The sequence below is a fragment of the Meriones unguiculatus genome, chromosome X (genome assembly GCF_030254825.1).
Source record: "Meriones unguiculatus strain TT.TT164.6M chromosome X, Bangor_MerUng_6.1, whole genome shotgun sequence".
Classification (NCBI taxonomy): Eukaryota; Metazoa; Chordata; class Mammalia; order Rodentia; family Muridae; genus Meriones; species Meriones unguiculatus.
Window position 1 is genome coordinate 58375072 of NC_083369.1, and position 25185 is coordinate 58400256.

Genomic DNA, 25185 nt, shown 5'->3' on the forward strand with positions numbered 1-25185 from the left:
TATGCCTCCCAAATGCTGGGCTTAAAGGCATGGGCTTCCACTACCCAGACTTTTGAACAGCATGAAATTAAACAAGAATGTTCCTTTTCCTTCTAAAATAGTTGTTTGCAAACTATAAGCTCTTGTCCGAAGGAGTAGGACTAAAAGCTTTGAACAGTTTCTTGATTTTAGATGAAGTCAACAGCTAGAGTTTGATTCCAATCTGAAAAGGATAGCAGCCTGAAAGCCTCACCCAGGAAATTTTAGCTTCTTTGCCTTTATTGTATCATAATGTGAACTTGTTTGTCTGCCATGTTTTCTGGGGAACCTTGGGTATAAAATAACTCCCACCTTGTTTCCTGGAAGTCCAGGATCCTTTGTGACTCATTTTGGACTCTCTCACATAGCGTCATGTGTAGGGGGTGTTGCTCCATATGGCCTCATTATCAAAATGGTTCTGCCAAAGCCTTTCCTGATGATATCCCCTCTCCCTTGGCTTGCTATGGTATGTTCCATTGAGTCCTCAACTAGGGAAACAAAGGGAATTTCAATAGTGAAGGAAGTCATCACAGGAAAAGGCAGTCTAACACACAGGACCAGAAAGAGGTAAGTAATGAAGGTACTTAGGGTTTTGTGTATGGGTGTACCCTGTTGTCAAAGTTTAGGATGCCAAACCTCTAAGTAGACTGAAAACAATTCAAGAGGAAGAATTGTTTTCTAGTTTGGCTGCAAAAGTGTTGGGTCATCCCTCAGCTGAGTCCATTTTTTGGATCATGGTTTCTCTTTTGCTTGCTTAACACTAATGCTACTCTCATATTTTAGTAAAGAAAGTTTCACTATCCCAAGTTATTCTTAAGGTATTTTTGAGTACAGTGGTTCTTTCTAGGGGTTCTTTCTCTTAGAGGCCCTAGATGTACCTTTACCCTCAACAAGGAATAATAAGTCTAGTCAGGAAGGCCTGCCACAGCATTTGGAGAGCTCCTCCCACCTTGTCCTTGAGTCAGAGCCATATGTTACACACATGTCCCTCTCTTTTTTTCTTCTATTCCAGATAACCACCAACATGCCCACAAACAAGAAAATTACATCCAAGAAAGATTCCAGTCAGTCAAAAAATGGAGTTCAAAAACCTGAAACATCAAGGAAGAGCCAAGATGATAAGACCACTTCAGAGGGCCACTGTCCAGGTGGGCTGGTAATGAAAGTTGTTATGGCAGGTTAAACGATCAGGAAACTGTGGTCTAGGTGCCTTTAAGGGATAGAGAAAAAACCTTTTGCAAAGAGCCATTTTTTTTTCTTTCATTGCTTTGCCTATCCTTTTTTATATTCATTTTTTTGTTTTTCTTTCACTTTCATCTTTACTTGTCGGGACTAGGACCTTGGTTGGTAAGCAAAATTAAAATTTAATTTTAGAGACAAAGTATAATTATCTGTGTTTGAAGCCTTATTAGTGTTTTAATTACTTAAAGACATGGGAAATATAAAGCAGACACAAGGCAGTTTCCTGTATCAACTAACAGTGATTGTGATGGCATACACAAGATCTGCACAAGCTCAACGCAGGATAGGTGAGAGAAGAAATTTCACCCTTAGTTGTGAAGATTTTGATACTTGATACCTTCTGGGGTACAGAGAACCAGTTTTCTTTTAGAATGTGTCCCATAGTAGGTCAACTACTCTCAAATAGATGGCTACACACTAAGTTACCAATAACTCTTCAGTTGTGTTGTTGTCATCTAGTGATCCATGAACATAAGACTTTCCAGCTTTTAGTGTCTCTCTAGTGATTTGTATTTTCAGCATTTTGTGATACTCATTTCATAGATCTTACACATACGTGGGCAAGTTTATTCTAGGGCATTTTTCAGACTATTTTGATGGGATTACTTTCATGAGTTCTTTATCTCTAAATTTATTACTGATATCTAGAAATCTTCTGATTTTTACAAAAAATTAGGACAATTTCATACACTTATGAAATAAGAGGTTTTATGCACAATTTCATACATGGCTATATTATATCTTGATAAGATTTACCTCTTATTATTTTCTCTTGTCCTGTTGAACTATTTCTTGTGTCCAACTAGTCTCCCTTCTACTTTCATGCTCACTTTTGTGATTAAATAAATTTAAATAAAGTTCCTTGATTAAGAATGGGTGGGGGTTATTTCTTGGCATTTGGGTGGATCTTATCAGCTGTGAAAAAGGTCTACACCCACCCTCAGTAGCCAGTTAACTGTCTAAAGCTCCTCAGAGCGGAGTGGGACCTCATGATCCCCACTCCCAATCTACCATGGCAAGTTGATGGACTTGATCTTGTGTGGATATTGTACGGGTATATACCATGGGTGCATGGTTGCAATGGCTATAACATACCCAGAAGACAGTATTTTACACTACACTTCTCCCATCTCTGGCTCTTGATTCTTTCTGTTGTTATTTATGTGTGGTTATTTTGTGTTGTTATTTTTGTTGTTGTATTTTGTGCCCTCCTGATGGATGGAAAGGTGTACAGACCACTCACAACTCCAAGGGTCACAAATCTGAGTCACAGCTATGAGGACTGGAAAGGAGCCTGAGCTCTGAAGTGGGACGAAGTCCCAAGGGTATCCTGAGACACAGGATTCCAGGAACCTCACAGCTCTGGGTGGGACAGTGTCCCAAGGGTATCCTAAGGCATGGAAGCCCATGAAACCTCTTCAGCAGAGACATTGCAGCCCTGTGGTTGCCCTGCCCCTGATGAGCTGAGGAGCCTAGGAACCTAAACTCTGCTCTTTCTCCAGTTCTTGCAGTTCCCACAGGAGAGTCACCCAGCTCCTGATGAGCTGATGAGCGTAGGAGCCTGTGCTCCATTCCTGCATTTCTTCTCTTCTTCCTCTGATGGGTGAATCACAGTAAGCAGTAAATCTCTTAAAAGAGATTTATTTGTTTTAGACGCATCAGGCAAGAGTAAAGGTCTGATCTCTGATGTTAGAAATAAATTGGGACTTTGTACCGATGTTCATTTAGGTGTCATCCACCCAAAGAGCATCAGACCCGTCCGATACCTTTTTCTCAGAGGTGGGACCTGGGGCATCAACCCGCATGCAATCAGACACGCTCTTCTCTGGGTCCAAAGCGGCTGACCCTGAGTGCAGTGCTTAGCTTCGCATCCTGAGCGTAACATTTCCCAGAGGCTATTTAAGCTGTGGGCTGGCTTTCCCCAGGGTCCGAGGATTGTTCAAGGTTCCTGAATAAACTACATTGAAAAAAATAAAAAATAAAAAAAAGAGAGATTTATTGAAGGGGTGAATGCAGGAGTGGCTGTGTCTGTTCCTGGGAGAAGGCGGCAGGGAACTGGGTCAAACAGCTTTTATATAGGAATTCTTAGGGGTGCAGTGCTTTCTGGGGCAGGGATTTCCAGAGTGTGGATTGGTGGGATTTCAGGTCCTGAGCTGTGGGAAGCTCAGGGATTGGTGAGCTTTCCTATTCAGGGATTGGTCTTTTTCTTGCTCAGGGATTGGTGGGGTTTATTTTGCAGAAGTTACCAGCATGCTGGGGTCACTATTAGGGCAAAATGGTGACACAGAAGTGAGTTCATAGGCTCTTTTTATAGACAGTTAGGGGCTTTATGTGGTAGCTGATAAACTAATCAGTCAGGAATGACATAAAGGTACTAGAGGGTTTAGGATTGGCTGATTGCTTAAGGATTTTCCATAGTTGCTGGGGACCTTGTGGACTCATTGCTGTTTGGCTTTTACTTATGCGTTGACCTTTAATTTGATTGGCTAGGGCCTGCAGTGCTTTACTTTGGGAACAGCAAGGTCATGTATTCATAAACAAAGTTTTTGGTCACCTTGTAAGCTGATTGGTTGTGGCTGTTCCAGGAATTCTTTGAAGTCTGAGAAACAGAAACTGAGGCATATTCAGACAAAGTGGAGAAAAGAAGTCTGTCATGGCGTCAGATTAGCCAAACAGATAGACTCTAAATCTGCCCCAGCCAGGCCAATCAGAATAGATCAAGGCCATCTGGGATGGTATGCCAGGAGACTCCTGACCCCTCAGCTATTGAACCTCAATAGGGATTGGTTAAGGTCTTTGGAGGCTACATCACTCTGATTAGAATTGGCTGGCTTCTTGGAATTAAGTGCTCGTAATACAAAGTATCCAAAATATACAGAGAGTTCACTGTGAAGGCAGCAGACTGAAGCAGGAAAGGTTGTGTTTATCATGGGCGGCAGCAGTGGCAGTACCTCTTTTGGAGGTATCTCCATCCCTGATCTTAAGCTGTACTATAGAGCAGCAGTAATAAAAAGTGCATGGTACTGGCTTAGAAACAGAATAGTTGATCAATGGAACCAAATAGAAGACCCAGAAATAAACCCACACACTTGTGGATACTTTATTTTTTACAAAAAATCTAAAACCATGCAATGGAAAAAAGATATACATTTTCAATAAATGGTGCTGGTTTAATTGGATGTCTACATGTAGAAAAATTCGAATAGATCCATACTTATCACCCTGCACAAAACTGAAGTTCAAGTGGATCAAGGACCTCAACATAAAACCAGATACTCTAAATCTGTTAGAAGAAAAAGTGGGGGAAAGCCTTGAACTCATTGGCACAGGAGATAACTTCCTGAACAGAACACCAACAGCACAGGCTCTAAGAGCAACAATCAATAAATGGGGCCTCATGAAAATGAATATTGTTTTTTTAATTCAGTCAGTCTATGATTTTATACTGGTGAGATGAGGATATTTTATTTTACCATTTTTGAGCAAAGTTTTAGTTCTTACGCTTTTGTTGGATTCTGTTCGAACTGGTTAGACTATTGGCAGCTATTCACTTTCTCCCATATAAATGTTAGGAGTTTGCTGATCTCTCATGTTGGACATGATAGAATCTTTCCTGGTTCATCATCTATCATCCCCCTCTCCTTGTAGATAATACTTCTTTCATCATGGAGAACATTTCTTTAAGCATTTAACAGTCTTGGTTTAATTGTCCTAAATTGCCTTAATTTATGCTTGTCTTAAAATATTCTTATTTCTTCATCAGTAACTTTTCTGGATATAGCAATCTTGACAGTTGACATTGATTTACTTTCAGAGTTTAAAGCATCATTTTGTGCTTTCCTGTCTTAGTGGTGCAGATGAGAGGGCCGATGTCATTATGATGTTTCTGTTTCTATTTTTTCCTCTTTTTCCAGTCTTCTATTTTACGTGAATTTTCCTGATAAACTGTCATTATTTATTATTTATGTCTTCTTCTGGTGTTTAGGGCAGAGAATAAACACACTAATAGATTTAATGATTTAATAGCATTACATTTGTTGACTAACAATAGAAGACTCTCCTGCACTAACTTTACCTAATGTCCATGATAGGATTCAGAAAAAACAACACTGTGGTACTGGCTTAAGAAAATAAAGTTAATAGCTTTTGTTTGTTTTGGAGTAAAATGTGTTAATATTTGAATAGTGAAATAAAGAAATAGGAAGAAGGTTAGTAACATCAAAATGAAATTGTTTGGGTGATAGTTATGAGAATAGTAAGAGAAACTGTTGTAGAGGTAGGAACGATGTTGCAGATAGAGAAAGGACAGTCAAATACAGAGTAAGACCGGAGACCTTAACAATTAAGGTACAACATTGTAAGTAAAAACAATAAGGAAATACAACAAATGGAAAAGGAATAACACTATGTAGAAATTATTCCTTCAGCCAATGTTTCATGGTTATGCGAATAACATGATTTCTATCTATGGAGTGTCTTTTGCTAAGGGGGCATTGCTGCTGATTTCACTAATCCAAATATGTTCAATATATGTATTCTTCCTGTTGAGAAGGATATTATGGCCAAAGTTTCCTTTCTGACAGTATTCCCTAGTCTCAGGCCATTTTCCTATAAGTTTTTTGTTTTTGTTTTTGTTTTTGTTTGTTTGTTTTTGCCACTGTTGTATTCATGTTTACCCAGGAGGGGAATTTTGAATGCCATCTTTAGCTTTTCTTGTGTACTGGATGATGTTTAAGACAAAACTTTCATTTTTAGTGTCCAGCACACATCAAATAGCAGTAGTATACTGCAGTTAGAGTCAGGAATAATTCTTAGCTGAAAACATCCCAGGAAAAAGAACACATGGAATGCAGCCTGCTCTTGGCTAAGCTTCTGTCTGGGACTTCTTTGGCCATGTGCCCTGGAAGAAGATTGAAGGCTAGGGTTGTTTCTTGACAGAACTTTTACATAAGTAGTATGAGACATAGATTTGTAGAAGTGGGTTGTGACTCAAAATAGGTAGACTTCCTTTTGGTGGAGGTGCTTGGAGGAGTGAGGAAAAGCAGGATGTGGATGACATTGGGAAAAATTCTCTCCAGCTCTTTTTATCTTGTGTGCCTTGGACACAGAGTTCAGGCCAGGCAACCAAAATGTGCCACAGAATGCCTCTATGGGGTATATGAACAGTGGAAACTTAGTAGTTATCTCCACCTTGTTAGTAACAGCCATTTATATCTGGCATTAAGAGAAGGGTGGCGGGATTGGTGTTGCCAGCTTCCAGTAGTTTGGAAACCAACAAAAATCCACCTCGACGAGCCACATAGTCGTAGAGTGCCCTGATTCCCTGGTTCTTGTGGACGGTGCCTTCCCTTTTCCCTACTCTTGCAGTTCCCCTTCCTTATTAAATAGCACTCAATAGGTCTGAGTCAGCATCCATCCACAATGAGCCAAGTTTGCCTCATGAATCAGTTAACCGCAAAGCCAGAAAAAGGAAATGTTGTGGACTTCAGAGATTCATATTTGGACTTTTTGATTTCCCTAAAGCACAAGAAAGGTAGAAAATGATGTTCTTAAATATCTCCTGACAATAGCACAGATTTCTTCTGCCATCACCAGGTACTATTGAGAAGTCAGTCTTTCTCCATGGCCAAACTGCTTAGTACATTTCAAACTTATCTATTTAGGCTATGAGAGCTGCAAAACTTTCCCTTAGGAGCCCCAGTGTCTGGGACAAGCAGGTGAAGGAATATTTTGTTTCTCTAATTCTGTTTCACCTGCATCCAAACTTTACAAAACTTCCCCCCTTTTTTCTCCTGAATTCAAATGTTCTCCTTTAGCCTCTCATAACAACGTGTAGCCCTAGACTGTGTGGTTTTGATTCCACTTTGTACGGGAGCAGTTAAGTGCTGGTACTTCAATTCAGCCATCTTGCTTCTCCCCTTTGAATATCATTTTGCTGTCTCAAGTGGAAGTTTTTCTTTTATATCAGCTTAAAATTCTGTTATTTATAAACGGACTTCTTCACAATGTCTTACAGAGTTCAGAATATCTCAAGTATTGAAATGTCAAATGAATCTCAGATTCCTCTGATGAATCTAGATTTTGAGGACTAAAGAATCTGAATAAATCCTTGCATAGAGTATAAACTCTATTTGTGTAGGTGTCTTTTTGATATTTTTAAAATGTGCTATTGTAGAATTTTACTATTGGACCACAAATGAGGTTTTGTGACACATTGGGAGACTGATAGCCTATTACTGGACCATTATACATAATTTTTGAGCTTTTAAGTTCAAAAGTTTATTCAGAAAAATGATTAGTAACAAAATAATTCTAGTATCACTATAGGCAGCACACAGACACAAAATCTCATAGGTATAAAAACATAAGAACATAAGCCTTTCATCATTTAGTTCAATATATTTCGTGACATTTTTTGAAGAAAAAGAAAAGGATAATTTAGAATTATTGCCTTTGGCAGATTTTTAATTATGTATAATTGTGTATGTTTGTGGGGGGTATGTGTATACGACTACAGGTACTTGTGGAGGCTAGAACAGGGCCCTGGATCCCTTGTAGCTAGAACTACAAGCAGTTGTGTACATGTATCCATGTGTATGAACATGTATAAATACAGAGTGCAAGTCCATTTAGTTCTGTTCATATATGCATTTAGAGATGATCCTTTAGGATTGGATAATCTATCATTGGGCACAACCTCTACACCCAATGCTCTGAAAACGGTGTGGTAAAGGGGTACCAGAAAACCAGGACATCTGGACTGTCTTCTATATATGACAGAGAGCTGTACCCATGTATTTGGAACAATACAGTCACCTAAACAAGACCTGCAAAATGACAATACTAGTTTTCATCTAAACGTGGATAAGTAAACTATTACAAAGATCAATTTCTAGATGAAGAAGTTACAGGCAATTAGGGTCTACTGACAGGGAAAAATCAGTCCACATTTTCAATAGCAAAATTACATACTGCACACTTTCTTAATATAATTTTGTCTATGTACACAGTTTGTTCTCTAATAGCAAATTTGTGTGGGATCGCTTTTGATAACTGCTGTGTGTTTCTTCCAGAGAGCCAGCCTGCAGTACTTTCAACTGAAGATATAGAGACAGTTAATGAAGTTTCCAAATTGAGTATTGCTCATGAAATCATAGTAAACCAAAATTTCGTGGTAGAAGAGAATTATTTACCTCAAGGAAGGTATATCACTTCTTCCCTGGGAGGTGGGGTGCAGGCTTGCCAGGCCACAAAGGAAGACAATAGTATTAGCCAGTCCTGATGAGACCTGATAGGTTAGGGTCAGATAGACAGGGAGGAGGTCCTCCCTTATTAGTGGACTAGGGGAGAGTCATAGGGGGAGAAGAAGGAGGGAGGGTTCAGTTGGGAGGAGACAAGGGAGGGGACCATAGCCGGGACACAAAGTGAATAAATTGTAGTAAATAATAATAATTAATAAAAATGCAAAAGAAAGGTATATATTCTTCTTTATCTATCTGTCTGTCTATCTGTTTTTCTTGGTATAGTTACACAGTGTAGATGATTTTGTGTCATATTTGATTTGTTTTATTAAAACATGGGGTTTGAGTTTATCTTAAAAAGTATCAAATAGAACAGCAGAGTAATAGTATAATTATTTAATGTGAAAGTGTTAGAGTGGCTGCTCTTCTAGAGACATGGATTCAATTCCCAGCGCACCCATATGGCTGCTAATAACTGTAACTCCAATTCCAGGGTATCTGACACTCTCACAGAGACATACATGCAGGCAAAACACCAGTGCACTTAACCAAGAGGTTCCTGTAGAACAGATAATCCAAGAACTATTGTGAAGAGGGGTAAATTCTCTCATAGCTAGTGAATGGAATTATTAGTATAGAATTGCTTGGCAGCCTGTCAGGATAGACTGTCTTGAAATCATACTGTTTGAGTTGAATCTCAAGAGTATGAACAGATACATTTTAGATGGTCTATTGTGAAAAGTACTCTAAGAGGAAATATTTCTTCAAGGGCATAGAAAGGTAGAAAATAATTACTACTTGCTCCAAACCGATTAGTGTTGTTCCAGTGCAAAGTGTTGGGAGAAGGAAGGATTCAAAGTTACAGAGGCTTGACAGAATAGAATCACCTTGAGTCATTGAGATTATATATCTGGCTTCTGTTATCAAGCTCTTGAAAGGTATTAGATGGACAGGATATGATAAGCAGATTTGGGAAAATCATTGATTTTTAGCAAGGATATGTCACATTTTAGGGGGAAATGGTCATTTTTCCATACTATCTTAAATATATATTTGTGGCATGATGTTTGGCTAAGATGGGTTTCAGAGACACTTAAGAAACAGACTGTCTGGATTTGTTGATGAAACAGATAAAATGGATAAGGACAGTGGAACGCAAAACTCTGGCACATGTGAGATGGGTGATAGGTGATTGCCTTTCACAAGGTAGATTGGTGGGTTGAGGGAGAAACTAATTTTTTTTTAATCATTTGTATTTAAAAATAAAATGTGCATTTTCTTTTTAAGCTTTCTGGTTTTTAGAAATAAGGTAAGTGAAATGAGAAATAAGGTCTGAAAGGGGAAAGTAAATTTTATTTAGACTTTCTGTGAAGTGTATGAAATTCTTCAGTATTATCAACACAAAACAATCCTTTCCTATACTTCAGACCTGACGAAAATACCACATACTGTGTATGTAGAAATATAAATACATAGTCACACATATAGGCTAGAGGTAAGATTACAGTCAGAAGTCAAAGTCCAATTTTAGTTTATATTCTTCTGAATGGGGAGGTAGAGGGAGGGAAAGGAGAAAAGAAAAGCAGGAAGTGGGGGAATGGATGGAAGGAGCAAGAGGAGAGAGTGATCAGAATGAGAGTGAGTGAGAGTAGGTATAGACACAAACACAGAAAAATATTGATGGGGGTAAAGAGACAGAGAGGTCTATTGAGAGGGGGAGAGAGAAAGAGAAAAAGAGACACACGGAGATTTTGAGAGGGAGGGAGAGAGTAGGTAATGGAAGCAGGGAGACAGAGACTAACCTGCACTCTGGTACTTTTCTGAGAAGACCCAAGGTTTTCTTGTATGTTTTTTTTTGTTTGTTTGTTTATATTTTGGGGTTTTGTTTGTTTGTTTTTAATCTGAGACTGTAGGTTTTGCAGCATTTCTTAAATCTAAGCATAGCTAGCACCTCCTTGGCTTATCACTTTAATGTTTTTATTTTAATGATTTTAAATACTGTTTGAGGGATCATGATCCTGTATCAAGTCTCTAGGTAAAGATCAATATGCACATTTAACTTTCTTAATAGTCTAGAAAACAAGTTTGTGGAGACAATGTACAATGCATTTTGGGACCACTTGAAAAATCAACTGTCAAGTACTCCTCCTGACTTTTCTTGTGCTCTTGAACTTATAAACAACATAAAACAGGTGAGTAGCCAGCCTTCTCTCTGTTGATGCAAAGTCCCCGTACCTTATAGCCTGGATTACTAATATTAGGATTATTAATGTTCACAATAGCTTACTTTATGAACACATATGGGATGGATTGACTCCCATTTTATTTGTATGAGATACAGTTTGAAGGTTAGGGTGTTACTTTATTTAATAACATAATGGATCATTCAATAAAAATGTATTTTTACTCAAATTCCACTATGTTTTAAGTGTTCCAGAAGCACAAAGAGTAATGAGAGATATTACTCAAAAGGTACTTACATTTTGAGTCAGAAAGTTATTTTAAGTGACCACTTAAAAATACTTTGCTTGCCTGGTGCTGGTGGTACACACCTTTAATCCCAGCACTTGGGAGACAGAGGCCGTTTGATCTTTGTGTGTTTGAGGCCAGCCTGGTCTACAGAGTTCCAACACAGCTAGGGCTATATGGTGAGACCTTGTCTCAAGCAAAACAAAACAAAACAAAACAAAACAAAACAACAAAAAAGAAAACACCTCAATTCAACAACAACAACAAATAAAAGAGAATGCATTGCTATTTCACCCTTGAGCTTTGGAGTGAAATAATCTAAAATTGCCATTACCTTTTGTTGAGAACACATCCTTATTTTGTGCGGGTACATATATTGTTGTAACCTGTACTTAATTGTTTTCCATTCTTATTTTTTTCATGTTCTTAATGTCATTTTCACTTGAAAATAGTCACTATTGCTATAAATAATTTCTGTGAAGCTTAGAATTATAATTGTCTTCTAAACAGAGAGAAATAACTGTCTAAGAAATTTAGAGACCCACTTTATTGACTCCTAGAAAAAAAAAGTCTGATATGCCTTTAACCTGAAAGCACTGTTCTGTGTGTATAAGTTTAAGATTCTAAACATAATATGGCTCCGTTGGTTTTCTTTTGTGAGCAGATTTTGGTGTCACTGCTATTACCACGTCAGAACCATCTAAGAAATGAGATTGAAGAAGCATTAGACATGGATCTTCTCAAACAAGAAACTGAACACGGAGCTCTGGATGTCCCTCATCTCTCAAATTATATCCTCAACTTGATGGCTCTCATGTGTGCACCAGTTAGAGATGAAGCCGTACAGAAACTAGAAAGCATAAAGGATCCAGTACAGTTACTAAGGCAAGAATCTAGTCATACTGTTTTATCGTTTTATCTATTGTCTGTTGTTAACAATGTTCCATCACAGTATAAGTAGATTACAAAGAAAAAAGCATATTTTGGCTCTCTTCCTAGAAGTCCAAGGTTGAGGGAGATTCCGATGAAAGCTTTTGTTGCTAATGGAGTCTCAAGGTATTACAGAACACCACACAATGAAAGAAAGTCCTGTGTGTGTGTGTGTGTGTGTGTGTGTGTGTGTCCTAGTTTTTGTCTATGTTTTTGTGAAATCACTTGTATTCAATCCATGGAGGTTCTAGTCCACCATTCTCATGTAATCTTGGTCACCGTCTAGAGGCTTCATCCATAAACTCCATAGTTGGATTAAGCTTTCCACCCTTTCAGTATCTCACAGTTGAATTTAATGTTTAGTAGTTTTGGAGCAGCAAACTATTTTCAAATCATAGCATATGCTGCTCCCTCAATCTGCCTTATGTACCATCAAAGAAAACTTTGATCCAAATATTACTATAGACTCTGTCATACTTGTACTCCTGTGCTGTAGAACTAACATATTTTTCACTTTTTTATTTTTAACAAATTATATTTATTTTATTTTATATGTATGAATATTTTTCCTGCTAAAATGTATGCACCATTTGTATGTCTAGTACTTGCTCTGGCCAGAAGAAGTTGTTGGGTCTTCTGCAACTGGAGTCATGGATGTTCTTAACCCACTATGTGAATGCTGGAAATGATTCCAGGCCTCTGTAAGAGCAGAAAGTCCCTTAATGACTGAGAAATCTCTCCAGCCCCTCCCCCTTTAAACATTTTTGAATTTCATACATGTATACAATGGATATTGTCCTTCCAATCCTGATGATCCCTTTCTTCCTCACAGTTATTCCTCTTCTGAAATTTTGTCTGGTTTTATGCAGGATATGCCCAAGTAGCTGCACCTGCTCTGTGTTCATGATTGCAATGGCCTTGCTAAATCCAGAAGACATCATTTCCTAGCACTCCTCTTTATCCTTTGGCTCTAACAGTCTTTCCTTCCTCTCTTCTTTAATGCCCCATGGACCATGAAGTGGGTGATATACATGTCCTATTTATGTCTGGGTAATCAGCAATCACTTATTTTATCACTTTGACCAACTATGAGTTTCATCATTAACTGTTAACATAGTGTACAAAACATGTTCTAAATCCCAGGCTGAGAAGCACTGCTGACTAACATCTTTTTACTCCCTGTCCTTTTACTTGGCAATGACAGTCTCTCTGGTTTATTTTAATGCCATTTAAAATGATCATTTGTATTCCATACATTACATGAAAACTTAACATGATGCTCTTAAGATATTTAAGTATAGCACTAATTCCATTCATCCCATCTCCAATGTTTTTCTATTTCTCCCAGTCTAAACTCTAAGTAGAAACAGAAATGAAGACTCTCAGAGTCTCATAGCTAAAAAACTAGGACCCAGAAAAGAAAAAAAAGTGATTTGTTTATGAGTTGGAAATTAATAACCCACATTGCAACCATTCATAGACAATTGTTAGCTGTTGGGTGATTTTTTTTTCCATTGAGTACCCTTTCCTGAATGTAGCAGAGTAGCAACAGTGCAAAGAGCTCTACAGTGGGTGTTGAAAGGTCAGACTATATGTCTCTTTTTAGTTTTATTACCAATTTACCTTCTGGCTTTTGGTCCCTGAATGGTGCATTTATTTATGTCTTAGTCTGTTTTATAATGTGTTTTTTAAGGTATATGAATAGTCTTGGTCAGCCTGACTTCCATAGTTTTATTGGATCCATCCTGTGTAAGAATTTGCTTATCGGGCTAGAGAGATGGCTCAGGAGTTAAGAACACTGTCTGCTCTTCCAGAGGTCCTAAGTTCGATTCCCAGCAGCCACATGGTGGTTCCCTGCCATCTATACTGGGATCTCATGCCTTCTTCTGGCAATCATGTATACTTAGCACTCATATATGTTAAATAAATAAATATATCTAAAAGGAAAAAGAAAAAAAGGAACTCAAAGAATTTGCTTATCAATTCAAGTGTCTCGCTTGCAGCATCTGTACTGGGAAGTTCTATAGTGCTGGAGTCTTGGAGGCTGCCCCAGAGCTCCAATCCAATAGACGTGTATGTGTGTGTTGTCTCATATGTTTTTGAAATCAAGGCAGAGATTGCTATTAAAAGTAGCCTGGTAACTACTTCAGTATTATGCTGAGAAATTTCATTTCCTTGATATCTCAGGGCATTGCTCTTAAAACTTGCCTTCTATAAAGCACTTTGAATGTGGACACAATTAATTCAAGGTATTTGCTAGTTTATATCAAGGATGACTTTTAATCTACTTTCCATATGATAAGCCTTTCTGTTTCTAATAAGATATTTTGATTCTTCATTTTCATTTCAGATGTCGTCATAATGGTCTTTAGTACCTATATTTCTACCAACATTTTGATCATGATTACTTTAGTAATGTTCAAAAATATCAAACATAACACAGATATTCTCTTCTGAGCCTTCACTCAAGTCATCCTTAACATCCTCTTCACATTAACAGACCTTTTCCTAATAGCCTGTTTCTCCAAACTATTTTAGATTCTTCCCATTTCCTACATATTCAGGTATTTGATAGATCAGCAGCCCTACTTTTCAATATTACTCTTCTCCCTTAGTCTATTTTGTTATGCTATCAGCAAAAGGCTCAAGATTTGGAATTTATAAAAGGCATAGATTTATTTCTTAGTTATGGAGGATGGAGCATCTAACACCAAGTGACTACACTTTAGGGGGTGGTTTTCTTGACACATTATAACATGAGAGAAAGCATTATCCGGTCAAATAGAGCAACATTAAATTCTTAGCCTCACATCTTTTTATAATTGAATTCTCTTATTTGTCAGAAAGGAGCCCTCATGACACAAACACCTCTCAGTAAGCCTCTGCTAAAAGCAATTTAAAAAGTTTTGGGCTACATATTCAAATACTAGCTGTTTGTAATTGGAATAAGTACTTTACAACCCCTTTCTTATTCTCAATACTGGGATTTTATTATTTCCTTCCTTGAGATCCACTCCTGAAAACTAGATCCTTTCAAACTCTAAATATTCTTTACTCATGTGTGACAGGGGCATCACCCAGGTTCTGGACCTGATGAAAATGGACATGATAAACTATACTATCAAGAGCATCCGACCATACTTGCTGGAACATTCTATCGAATATGAACGAGCTAAATTCCAAGAACTCCTTGACAAGCAGCCTGGTATGTTTAAATTTTAACTAGAGGGGGAAATTGGGTTTTAATTTCCTTTGTTACAATAATTTTCTGTTTTTGAATAGAAAGTTTACTTCTTAGATCAAGAGTTAAGAGAAGTAAAATTTTCAAACACAGAAAGGCCTATACAAACTACCTTTTAAAAAATTAAGTGTATTCTTTGATAATGTCATACATGTAAACAGTGTAGACTGATCAGTGTCAGGTACAGCCATTATTATGCCCTCCCACTACCACAATTTCCCTTTTATAGAATCCCTTCTCTTACTTTCCTGTTTTTTGTTTGTTTGTTTGATGACCACCTGAATTTGAAGATTACCTACATCATCATATGTGTGGAACCATGAACTGGAATAGGAACATCTCACGTGGTGTTATATCATCTAATGACTCCCCCTCCTCTAGCAGCCATCAAAGTAGTTCCTAGAGAGAGGCATAGCCCATGAGCCCTTCCCCTTCCCATAATTGGGTTTTGACAGACCCAGTCTTACGCAGACTCAGTACAACCTAACTATCTCGGCCCCTTTGAGATCATGATTGCAATATCCATGTCATGCCCAGAAGATAAAAAGTCATTGCCCCCTCTCAGGCATTCTTTCTTTTGTACTCTTTCTACCTTCTCTTCTGTTATATTCCCCTAGTCTTAGAGGGTATGTAATAGATGTTCTGCTTAGAGACAAGCACACAACAATTCCTTATTCTTAGAACATTGAGAAGTCATAATCTTTGCACTAATTTATTTTTGCAAAAAGAAGCGTCTCTGATCAAGGCTGAGAACAACATATGTCTATGTACATAAACATAACTATTTAGAGGTAGTTTGACATTTACATGTCTATTTAGAAAAATGAAGCAATAGGTTCATTTTGCCAGGTTTGCAAAGTCAGGCATGAACTCTGTCCTATGAAGTAGGTCTCACATCCAATTAGAAAGTTTTTGATTTACCCCCATATTGGTCATGTTGGTATTGCATTAGTTGACAAATCTTGCCTGGAATGTTAGTATTGAGGTAAACAGGGTCTACATGGTGATGGTGAGTTTGCCCCAGCTGCCTGTATGTACCTTCTTGAACTTTGAAAGCTATATGGAAGGAAATAATCACTTCGCTTCCAGCTTTTTAAATTAAGTGTTCTCTTCACCAAGAGACTGACTTAACATCTCCAACTTTAAGCCTTGGAGTTTAAATATACATGTTCTCTTCTCTTTCATAGAGTTCCTTGATTGCACCATCAAATGGATGACTAGAGCTGTTACAGAACTTGTTACATCACTGCCAAGTACATCTGTCTCTCCGAGCACTTCTTTTGGCATAGTCAGTTCATTTCCATCTCCAAAACCTGACCCAGATCCACCTAGTCTTACCACAGTACTATACCAAGGCTACCTAAACCTTGTTCTCAAGGACCATGGGAATGAAGAATTTCCTGAGGTAGGAATGTTGTATTCCAGCATTTACTTTGTTATGTTTTACTCAGAAGCACGTTAGAACTCTCTTTTTCCTAACAGCCCATTCTATCTTGCCCAACCAGACTCTGCTGATGGATAAAGCACGACTGCAGAACACGAAATCCAAGTTATGTCACCTTACTGTTTTAGCCTCAGTTTTACTTGTGGCAAGAAGTTTCTCTTGTGGTGTTTTATTCAGCTCACCAAAATTTGTGGATAAACTGAAGCGCATAACCAAGGCTCTAATAGAAGAATTTAGTTCCAAGTATGTTTCATTTATCATTGTTAGTGTGCGTGTGTGTGGGAAGGAGGTGTACACACACACATGCCGAGGCCAGGGTCAAATGCATGGGTCTTCCTCTTTTTTCCACCTTAGTTTTTGAAATATGGTCTCTCATTGAACTTGAGGCTGACTAATTAGGCGAGGCTGGCTGACCAACAGGTTCCAGTAAGCCACCTGCCTGTGCCTCCCTACTGTTGTGAGGACAGTCATTTACCATCACATTTGGCTTCTTGTGTGGCACCAAGCTCAGGTCTTCATGTTTGTGTGGCAAGCACTTTATTGCGTGAGCTATCTTCCCAGCTCTCTTATAAAATTTTTTAGAGTGCAATTTAATGTGGCATTTATGCTATGGACAGGCAATATAATATTCCATTTTTTCTTCACACAAAGGACTTTTGGGAACCAGATCCAAAAGATGTTGGTATTTTAGGTTTGACTAAAGAAGTGCAGGGAATCTTATGAAAGAAGTGGGAAACAGTGAGATCTGGAGAGGACAGGAATTCCACAAGGAGAGCAGCAGAACCAAAAAAATCTGAGTACAGGGGTCTTTCCTGAGACTGATACTCCAACCAAGGACTATGCATGGAGATAACCTAAGACCCCTGCACAGATGTAGCCCATGGCAGTTCAGTATCCAAGTGGGTTCCATTGTAATAAGAACAGGGACTGTCTCTGACATGAACTGAGTGGCCTGCTCTTTAATTACCTCCCCTGAGGGGGAAGCAGCATTACCAGGCCACAGAAGAAGACACTGCAGCCACTCCTGATGAGATCTAATTGACTAGGATCAGAAGGAAGGAAAAGAAGACCTCCCCTATCAATGGACTTGGGGAGGGGCATGCATGCAGAGTGTGGAGGAAGGGAGGGGTTGGGATGGGAGGAGGGAAGGAACCACAGGGGGGATACAAAGGGAATAAAGTGTAATAAAGAATAAAAAAAATTCCACCCAGAAGGAGAATAAGGTGATTACTTTGCTACAAATACTCATTAATATGCTTTCTAATAATGAGACAATATATATTTCATCAAGGGACAATGGATTTGTATTATTTATACCCAGAAACTGATCATTTAGTCATTACTATTGATTGATAATTCCTGGCATACAAAGATTTCATATCAAAGTATGTTGTAGTAATTTTTTTAAAAAAATGGTTGTTGGGCTATATAACGTTTATTGTTAGTCCTAAGATGATCGTGGTGATATTATCTAACCTGCTATCACAAATAATAAGACATGGACACCTGTTAGATTTTATATTTGCCTTATATATCTTGGGCCTGGCAGATATACCTACCTACACTTTCTGAATCACTTCACCATCCATCTTCCAGCCCCCATCTAATGCCATCTTCCTTAACCATCCTGTCTTCTATCAATAATCTTATAAATACTTGTTTTTATTCTTCACCTGGACCTTTTCATGCCATTATTGGAGTCCTTCCTCCCGGCCCCACGTGGTTTCTTCTCCAGGCTAACCCATCATGGCATCCTCCTTCCTCTCTTTCTGTCTCTCTTTGTCTACCTTAATTCTTCTGGTTCTTCTGTCTTCAAAGGCTCAGGAACCTTAAACCAAGCCTACCTCATTCTGCCCTGCCAAGGTATAGGCCATTGAATGAAACATCCAGGTACAATGTTTTAGGCAGGTTTATACAAACAAGGATGGGTATTTCCAGCAGGCAGTAACCAGATCATGAGCTCAGTAATTACCATTAAACCAAACTCCAACAAAAGTAGAAAGAGTAAATAGAAATTTACTTTTCTTAATTTATTTGCAGTTTTTTTAAGTACAAAGAACTATGTTAAATATCTAAGAATAGCTTTCAACAATATTTTAATGTTCACTGGTGAGGAGACTATCTAATCACTCTCAGGATGTAACCAAATCTTTATTCAATGTCTATTGTTCCATTTAAATTTGACATATAGTACTACATGTGTGAATAACTTGGTTCCTTAAGGATAATAACAGAACTACTTTACATGATCATTGACTCATATTGATTATTGATGGTGAGAGGGTCACAAGTCTTCTTGGGTATGCCTAACTTCTAGTATGGGGCTTTCTGAGTTTGGCTCCTATGTCAGGGAAATGCTATTTTCTGTCTTAACTATCCAGCCCAGAAGAATCTATGTTAAGTGTGAGTGAACAAGTATCTCGGGAAATCCATCAAGGTCTCAAAGACACAGGCCTCACTGCTCTGAGCACTGAAAACAGGGCATCTCTTGTAGGCCAACTCCAGAACATTGCCAAGAAAGAGAACTGCATTCGTTCCATCATTGGTAAGACTCCCCAAAGTGGTAAGAAATAGGAATAACCTGTCAGGTTAAAGTTAGACTCTTGTATGAGAGTTACTGAACATTTTAAAAAATGGAACCTGGCAATGGTGACACATGCCTTTAATACCAGCACTTGGGAGACAGGGGCAGGCAGATCTGAGTGAGTTCAAGTCCAGCTTGTTCTATAGAGTGAGTTCCAGGAAAGCCAGGGCTACACAGAGAAACACCATCTTGGAAAAAAATGGTAAGACATGATATTTTGCAAATACTTTAGTGTTACTTTCCTTGTCTGTAGTATTGAAATGGAACTCTTAGTTTGAAGAATGATTCAAAATATAGTTTTATATTTATGTATGTATTATGATGTATAAATTATAACAGACACACACATACACACACAGAGGCTAGAACCACAAAATCTTATTTTGGAAAACCAACCAGACCCTAAAATTTAAGGTACCATACAGGTACCTATACTCCTTCCTGGGTTTAATGCTGAATTACAATATAGAATAGAGCATACTATATTGTGGAATAGACAATAGATGAAGTAGCTGAAAGCTATATCCTGATCTTCATGCAAAGATAAAGAAACTAGGCCTCCATGGGCTTTTAAAACATCAAACCACAATCCCAGTTGCATACTTCCTTTAACAAGGCCACACCTCCTAATCCTTCCAATCCTATCAAAAGGTTCCACTCTTTGGTGACTAAGCATTCAAAATATGGGCCTATGAGGGCCATTCTTATTCAAATCACCACACGGAGATAATGCAGCCACTCCTGATGAGACCTGATAGAGTAGGATCAGAAGGAAGGAAAGGAAGACCTCCCCTATCAGTGGACTTGGGGAGGGGCATGCATGGAAAAGGGAGGAGGGGAGGAGAGAGGAAGCTACAGGGAGAATACAAAATGAATAAAGTGTAATCAATAATAAAAAAGAGATGAAAATAATAAATAAATAAATTTTTTTCAAAAAAGAAAAAATGTAAAACTGGTTAATGGACAGTGAACTGTGAGTTTCTTCTGAAACCTCTTCTACTTTTCTTTTTTTTCCCTATGACAGAACAACGAATACATTTGTTCCTTAAAAGCTGTTTGATTCATGGCATGCAGGAATCTCTTCTAGATGTCCCTGGAGGCCTCCTTTTCATTGAACCTGAGTTGGCAGAACTAGGCTGGAAGTTTGTTAATCTGATGCATCATAACCAGCAGGTATATAATCCATACTATGCTGAGATCCTAACAAATATCATCTCTTCACGAAATGGAGACAAAAACGACAAAAAGCCTGTCTCATAATGCTGGTCCCAAGTCCTGGCACCAGGAATCCAACGAGAGGACTCATTATATTCCTGGAAAGACATCATCTGTTACCAACAACTATGGGCAGCCCTCTTCCTCATTAAGAGCCAGGATGCAACTGCAGAGACTAAACATATAAACACCAGATGGCTCAGTCTCCTTCATGAATAAATTCCTAAACTGCAAGAAAACCTCAGTGTCGTATATAATGTAACTGAAGCCAAGTATCTTGCCCCTTTCTCCCAAGAATTTGAAAAAAAGAAAAAAAAAAAAAACAAAAAAAAACCCAAACATACAAACAAACAAACAAACAAACAAACAAAAAAACCCCACTGTGCTCTCAGGTTTCTCTGCAATGGCAGATCAGTTTTCAGTATGGTAGACTGGACAGGCATGAAGGCACGGTATTATTATTCAGTGAAAAAAAATTTCCTCGAGTTATACTTTAAAATCTACTAGATTATCTATAATTAAATGCTTCTGAAGTCAGAAACCTACTGAATTACAAAATGAAAGAGAATACAAAATCACAGTTCTGCTACCAAAATTCCTTATGCTTTTAAAGAATATAGTGATTATAATATTACAACATCCTATTTTGGCGTGTGGTTTGAAGCATCATGAAAATGACAATAGGATGAAAGTTGTCATTGTCTGCCTACATTCAAGTGAGCATTCAACAACCATTGGATTTCTCTCTTTAAAGTGATCCTACCAATAGAGATTGGAGTCACTGACAGTGACACTCACTTGGGAAATTAGATCAGTTATTGACTTTTATCAAATCCATTCTTTGTCCTGTCCTGTAATGTAATGATGCTTCTGTTTCCATATCTTTAGGTTTAGAATACCTCATTCTTAAATAAGTATTGTGACTATTCAAAAATAGAACAGTCATCTGTTGGTTTTTTAGTGCTCTTTGATTTTTTAAAAGAATTTTAAAGTAATTTATTCTTCATACATTGCAACCCAAACAGTATTTGTTCCCTCTTCTCTTAGTTTCCAACCTAAACCTTCCCTCTCCTCCAGATTCACTCCTCCCTCATTTCCTTTCAGAAAAGAGGAGCCCTCTCAGGGCTCCTATGCATAATAAGTTACAATAAGACTGCACAAACACATATACCAAGGCTGGACAAGACAACCAACTAGAAGAAAAGGGGTCCCAAAAGCAGGCAAGTATCAGAGACCTCCACACTCCCATTGTTAAGTGCCCCACAGAAACACCAAGGTACGCCATCAGAACATACATGCAGAAGACAAAGCTCAGTACCATTCAGGCTCCTGGATTGTTGCTTCAGTTTCTGTGAACCCCTATGAGCTCTGCATGGCTGATTCTTTGGGCTGGGTTGCCATGGTGTCTTCAACGCCTTAGGCTCCAACAAGCCTTTCTCTCCATCTTTCACGGAGTTCCCTGAACTCTGCCTAAATTTTTGTAGAGGTATGAGTTAAATTCTAATAATGTAGCTTAAAATTAAACTTTTCTAAAGCCTGTAAGAACTGTCAGCAGCATATGTAGTTAGTAGCAAAAGTTCTCTGGACGCCCTTTACTGTTTACCTACTGTCATATCCCACACCTTCTCCCACTCACTTCAGTCTGGATTCTAACATTATTCTTTCAGAAATGATATATACCTTTTCATTTGTTACACTTGCCTGAGTACATTTTTTTTTTTTACCAATTCTGTTCTTAGGCTTGCAAGTGCTAGTTATGATTATTGGTGAAGTTAGCACCACAGATCTGTAGGTTCATAAACATTTTATATCATTTTCTGAGATTATAGAAATTAACCTTATCATTCGCAGGCAAAATGAAACAGATCAGCGAGTACATAGAAAATTAGAACAAGGTAAGATTTTGGGTTGGACTTGATTAGAATGAAGAAATAGAAACAAAAGCATTCTCATGAGATATCCCAATACTCTGAAAGAATGTTCTTACCATTTCTGAGGATAGGAAGGCTGAATATAAATTGATTTATTCAAGAAAAAAAAACAGATAGGATTTGAGGTCTTTTATTTCCATGATGACCAAATTGATTTCTCCAAAGGGGAGATTCCACCTGGGTGACACAGACAACTGAAAGAGTGAGAGATTTTTTTTTAAAATACTGGCATATCATTATATGGTACGATATAATAATTTAATATATGCTTATAGTATATAATAACCAAATCAAAGTAATATCTATTTCTATGCCTTTAACAATTATTTTCATGTGTTGGAAATTTCATACTCTTGAAGTGACTTAGAAATATAGACTGTTTGAGCCAATAGTTACTTGAGTATGTTAAGAAAGAGTCAGATTTCTACCCCCTTCCCCATTTAGATATGTATTGTTGCATTTGATTGAATAATACCATTTACGCAACTTCATCTTCCAAGTCTCCACACACAACTAGTCTGTTCTGTTTTTCCATGATAATGATTTATTAATTAACAAAAATGATAAGTAAAATGTAGTATTAGCTTTTCTTTGTCAGGCTTATTTCACTTTGTATAGTGAACCTCAATTCGGGCCATATTGTTGACTTAGGTAAAGAAAATTGAAAAATTAAAAGAAAAACCCTGTAAAAAGAATCACTGATTCATCAAGAAAGAGTAATAATTATAAGATGTATGCCCTCAATATGGGAGCAAACAAAAATTAGATCTAAAAGGTGAGACAGATTTGAACACAATAATAGTTAGGGGCTTCAATGTCCTACTTTTCTCAGTAGATCATTTAGACAGAAAATCAACGGAAAAATATCCTGAGTTTAGCCATACTATAGAACAAAATAATCATGACAGATCTTTTCCAGAACATTTTGTTCAAAGGCAATATACTTTGCTTTTCATAATCCCAGTTAAATATTGTTTTGGTTTCCTGATAGTGGCTACTAAAAGTGCTTAATCTTGACTGTTCTATAAACTATTAATTTTTTAAATAGATCTTTTGTAATAATTATTTTGTCCCTTCTGTTCACCTAATGTGTTAAATTACAAGTATAATTAATGATATTAGGATTGTATAAAGAAAAAAAGTGAAAATTATTAAAGGAAAAACTGTAACTCCCTCACCCCAAAGCAAACATTAACAGACCTTTCTAGATGAAAAGCGTGACCAACGGATCCATAAGCAGACTCACTGAGAACCTAGAAGCAGACTTTACCAATAGTACATAAGTCATAGGAAATGTAGTGCATACATTAGTGTTGGGTAATTGTGGAAACATAATAAAATGGTTAGGATTTTATTTAATTTCTGGAAGAATAATAGAGTGCATATATGTGATTTAAAGCAGCAGGAGGGATCTGGGAGGAGTTGGGGAAGAGAAAAACACATGACTAAACATACTGTACGAAAAGCATTTTTAATTTGAAAACATACTCATTTAAAGAATAACAGCTTAATATTACTCAGATAAAAACAAGAGAGTAGAAAGAAGAAACTGAGTCTTTGGGGGAGAGTATTTAACGTGAATGTACCATTAATGGCGCTAACTCTACAATCTCAGCACTTAGACAAGTTTTGCGTTTCAGCATTAACCTATTATCTACTGTTAAATGAAGCTTCTCTAACAAGGCCTGAGTGCTGCACTAACTACAGGAAGGATACAAGTGTTCATAATGCAGTTTGCTATGGTGTTTTTTCATTGAGCAATGGAATAGTAATAAGTCCCCCCTGGGACCTATGAGCTTTTGCGCTATGGGTTTGTTTGTTTTTTTGTTTGTTTGTTTTTTGCAGTATTTACATTATCAGCTTCTGTTTTCTCCTGTGGAGTGGGCCTAAAATCCAACCAGAAAGCAGTTGGTCATCGCAACAGCATCTATGCCACTATTCCATCCATGAACAATAATAGCTGATAGGGTTCACAGCTGGGGAAAATTGTTGGCCACCTTTCTCTCCCAGCAGACTTATATAGCATCTTCAGATAGTATGAAAGCTAACCACAAGCAAAGAAGCTTGTTTTCTACATGTCCTGTGACACAAAATTATGTGATATTTTCCATAGTAGGGTCGTATTATCAAATGCTGGTGGACAACAAAGAACATTGACACTACCCTGTATTCCCAGGGATTAACAACAACAAAAAATTTCCCAAGGAGTTTGCTTGACACCCCTGACAAATAACTCTGAGGGAGGTATCCCACACCTTACACTGGGCTTTTTAGCTCACAACCTCTGCTTTGGGGGATAAGCACTGTTCCCTCTGTAGCATTCTAGAAACACCATTGAAAATGGGAGAAAGGACTGTCAGAGTCAAGGTTGGTAAGGACCAGGGTGGCACAGTGTCTCCTTTATGTTTCAGGACTGGTATACTCATGGATTTGCAGCAACTATGGTTGTCTGTATAATATCTAGCCAGTCCTCTGGTTCTCTCCCTTGGACTTTCAATAAAGATTTCAATAAATCTTTCCTTCACTTCTTTCTCACCTCTTCATCCAAGTACCAGTGAAAAATTTCCTTACCTCCATATATCTGACAGTTATACAAACAAAACCACAGATGCACTTTCATAATCTTTTAGATGGGCTCAATGAAGGAGAATTGTGACCACCACTCAAGTGGTCCCATTCAGCTGGATGAAGCCATACTGTTTTGTCAACCCAATTCCATAACAGTGTAGTTAGGGTTACCACTTCAGAAGGAAATAATGAGACTGGAAGATAGAAGCTGACTAAGCAGTTAAATGTTAAAAAAAAAATGCCCTAAAAAGAAGTAATATTTTTTTCCTAGGTTAAAAGCCAGATGTTCCTGGGCCTCTTGG

At 37.8% G+C, this 25185-nt stretch overlaps 1 protein-coding gene across 1 annotated transcript; it reads left to right on the top strand.

Annotated features, from left to right (window-relative positions):
• Nucleotides 1-1042: 1042 nt before the first annotated feature.
• LOC110542526 (T-complex protein 11 X-linked protein 2-like) lies at nucleotides 1043-20429 on the top strand. The gene is made up of 9 exons (XM_021629091.1): nucleotides 1043-1166; nucleotides 8334-8463; nucleotides 10573-10693; nucleotides 11635-11855; nucleotides 14969-15105; nucleotides 16329-16546; nucleotides 16647-16828; nucleotides 18967-19130; nucleotides 20194-20429. Exons 1-9 carry the CDS (start codon nucleotides 1043-1045, stop codon nucleotides 20427-20429), a joined length of 1533 nt encoding a protein of 510 aa, XP_021484766.1.
• The last annotated feature ends 4756 nt before the right edge of the window (nucleotides 20430-25185 follow it).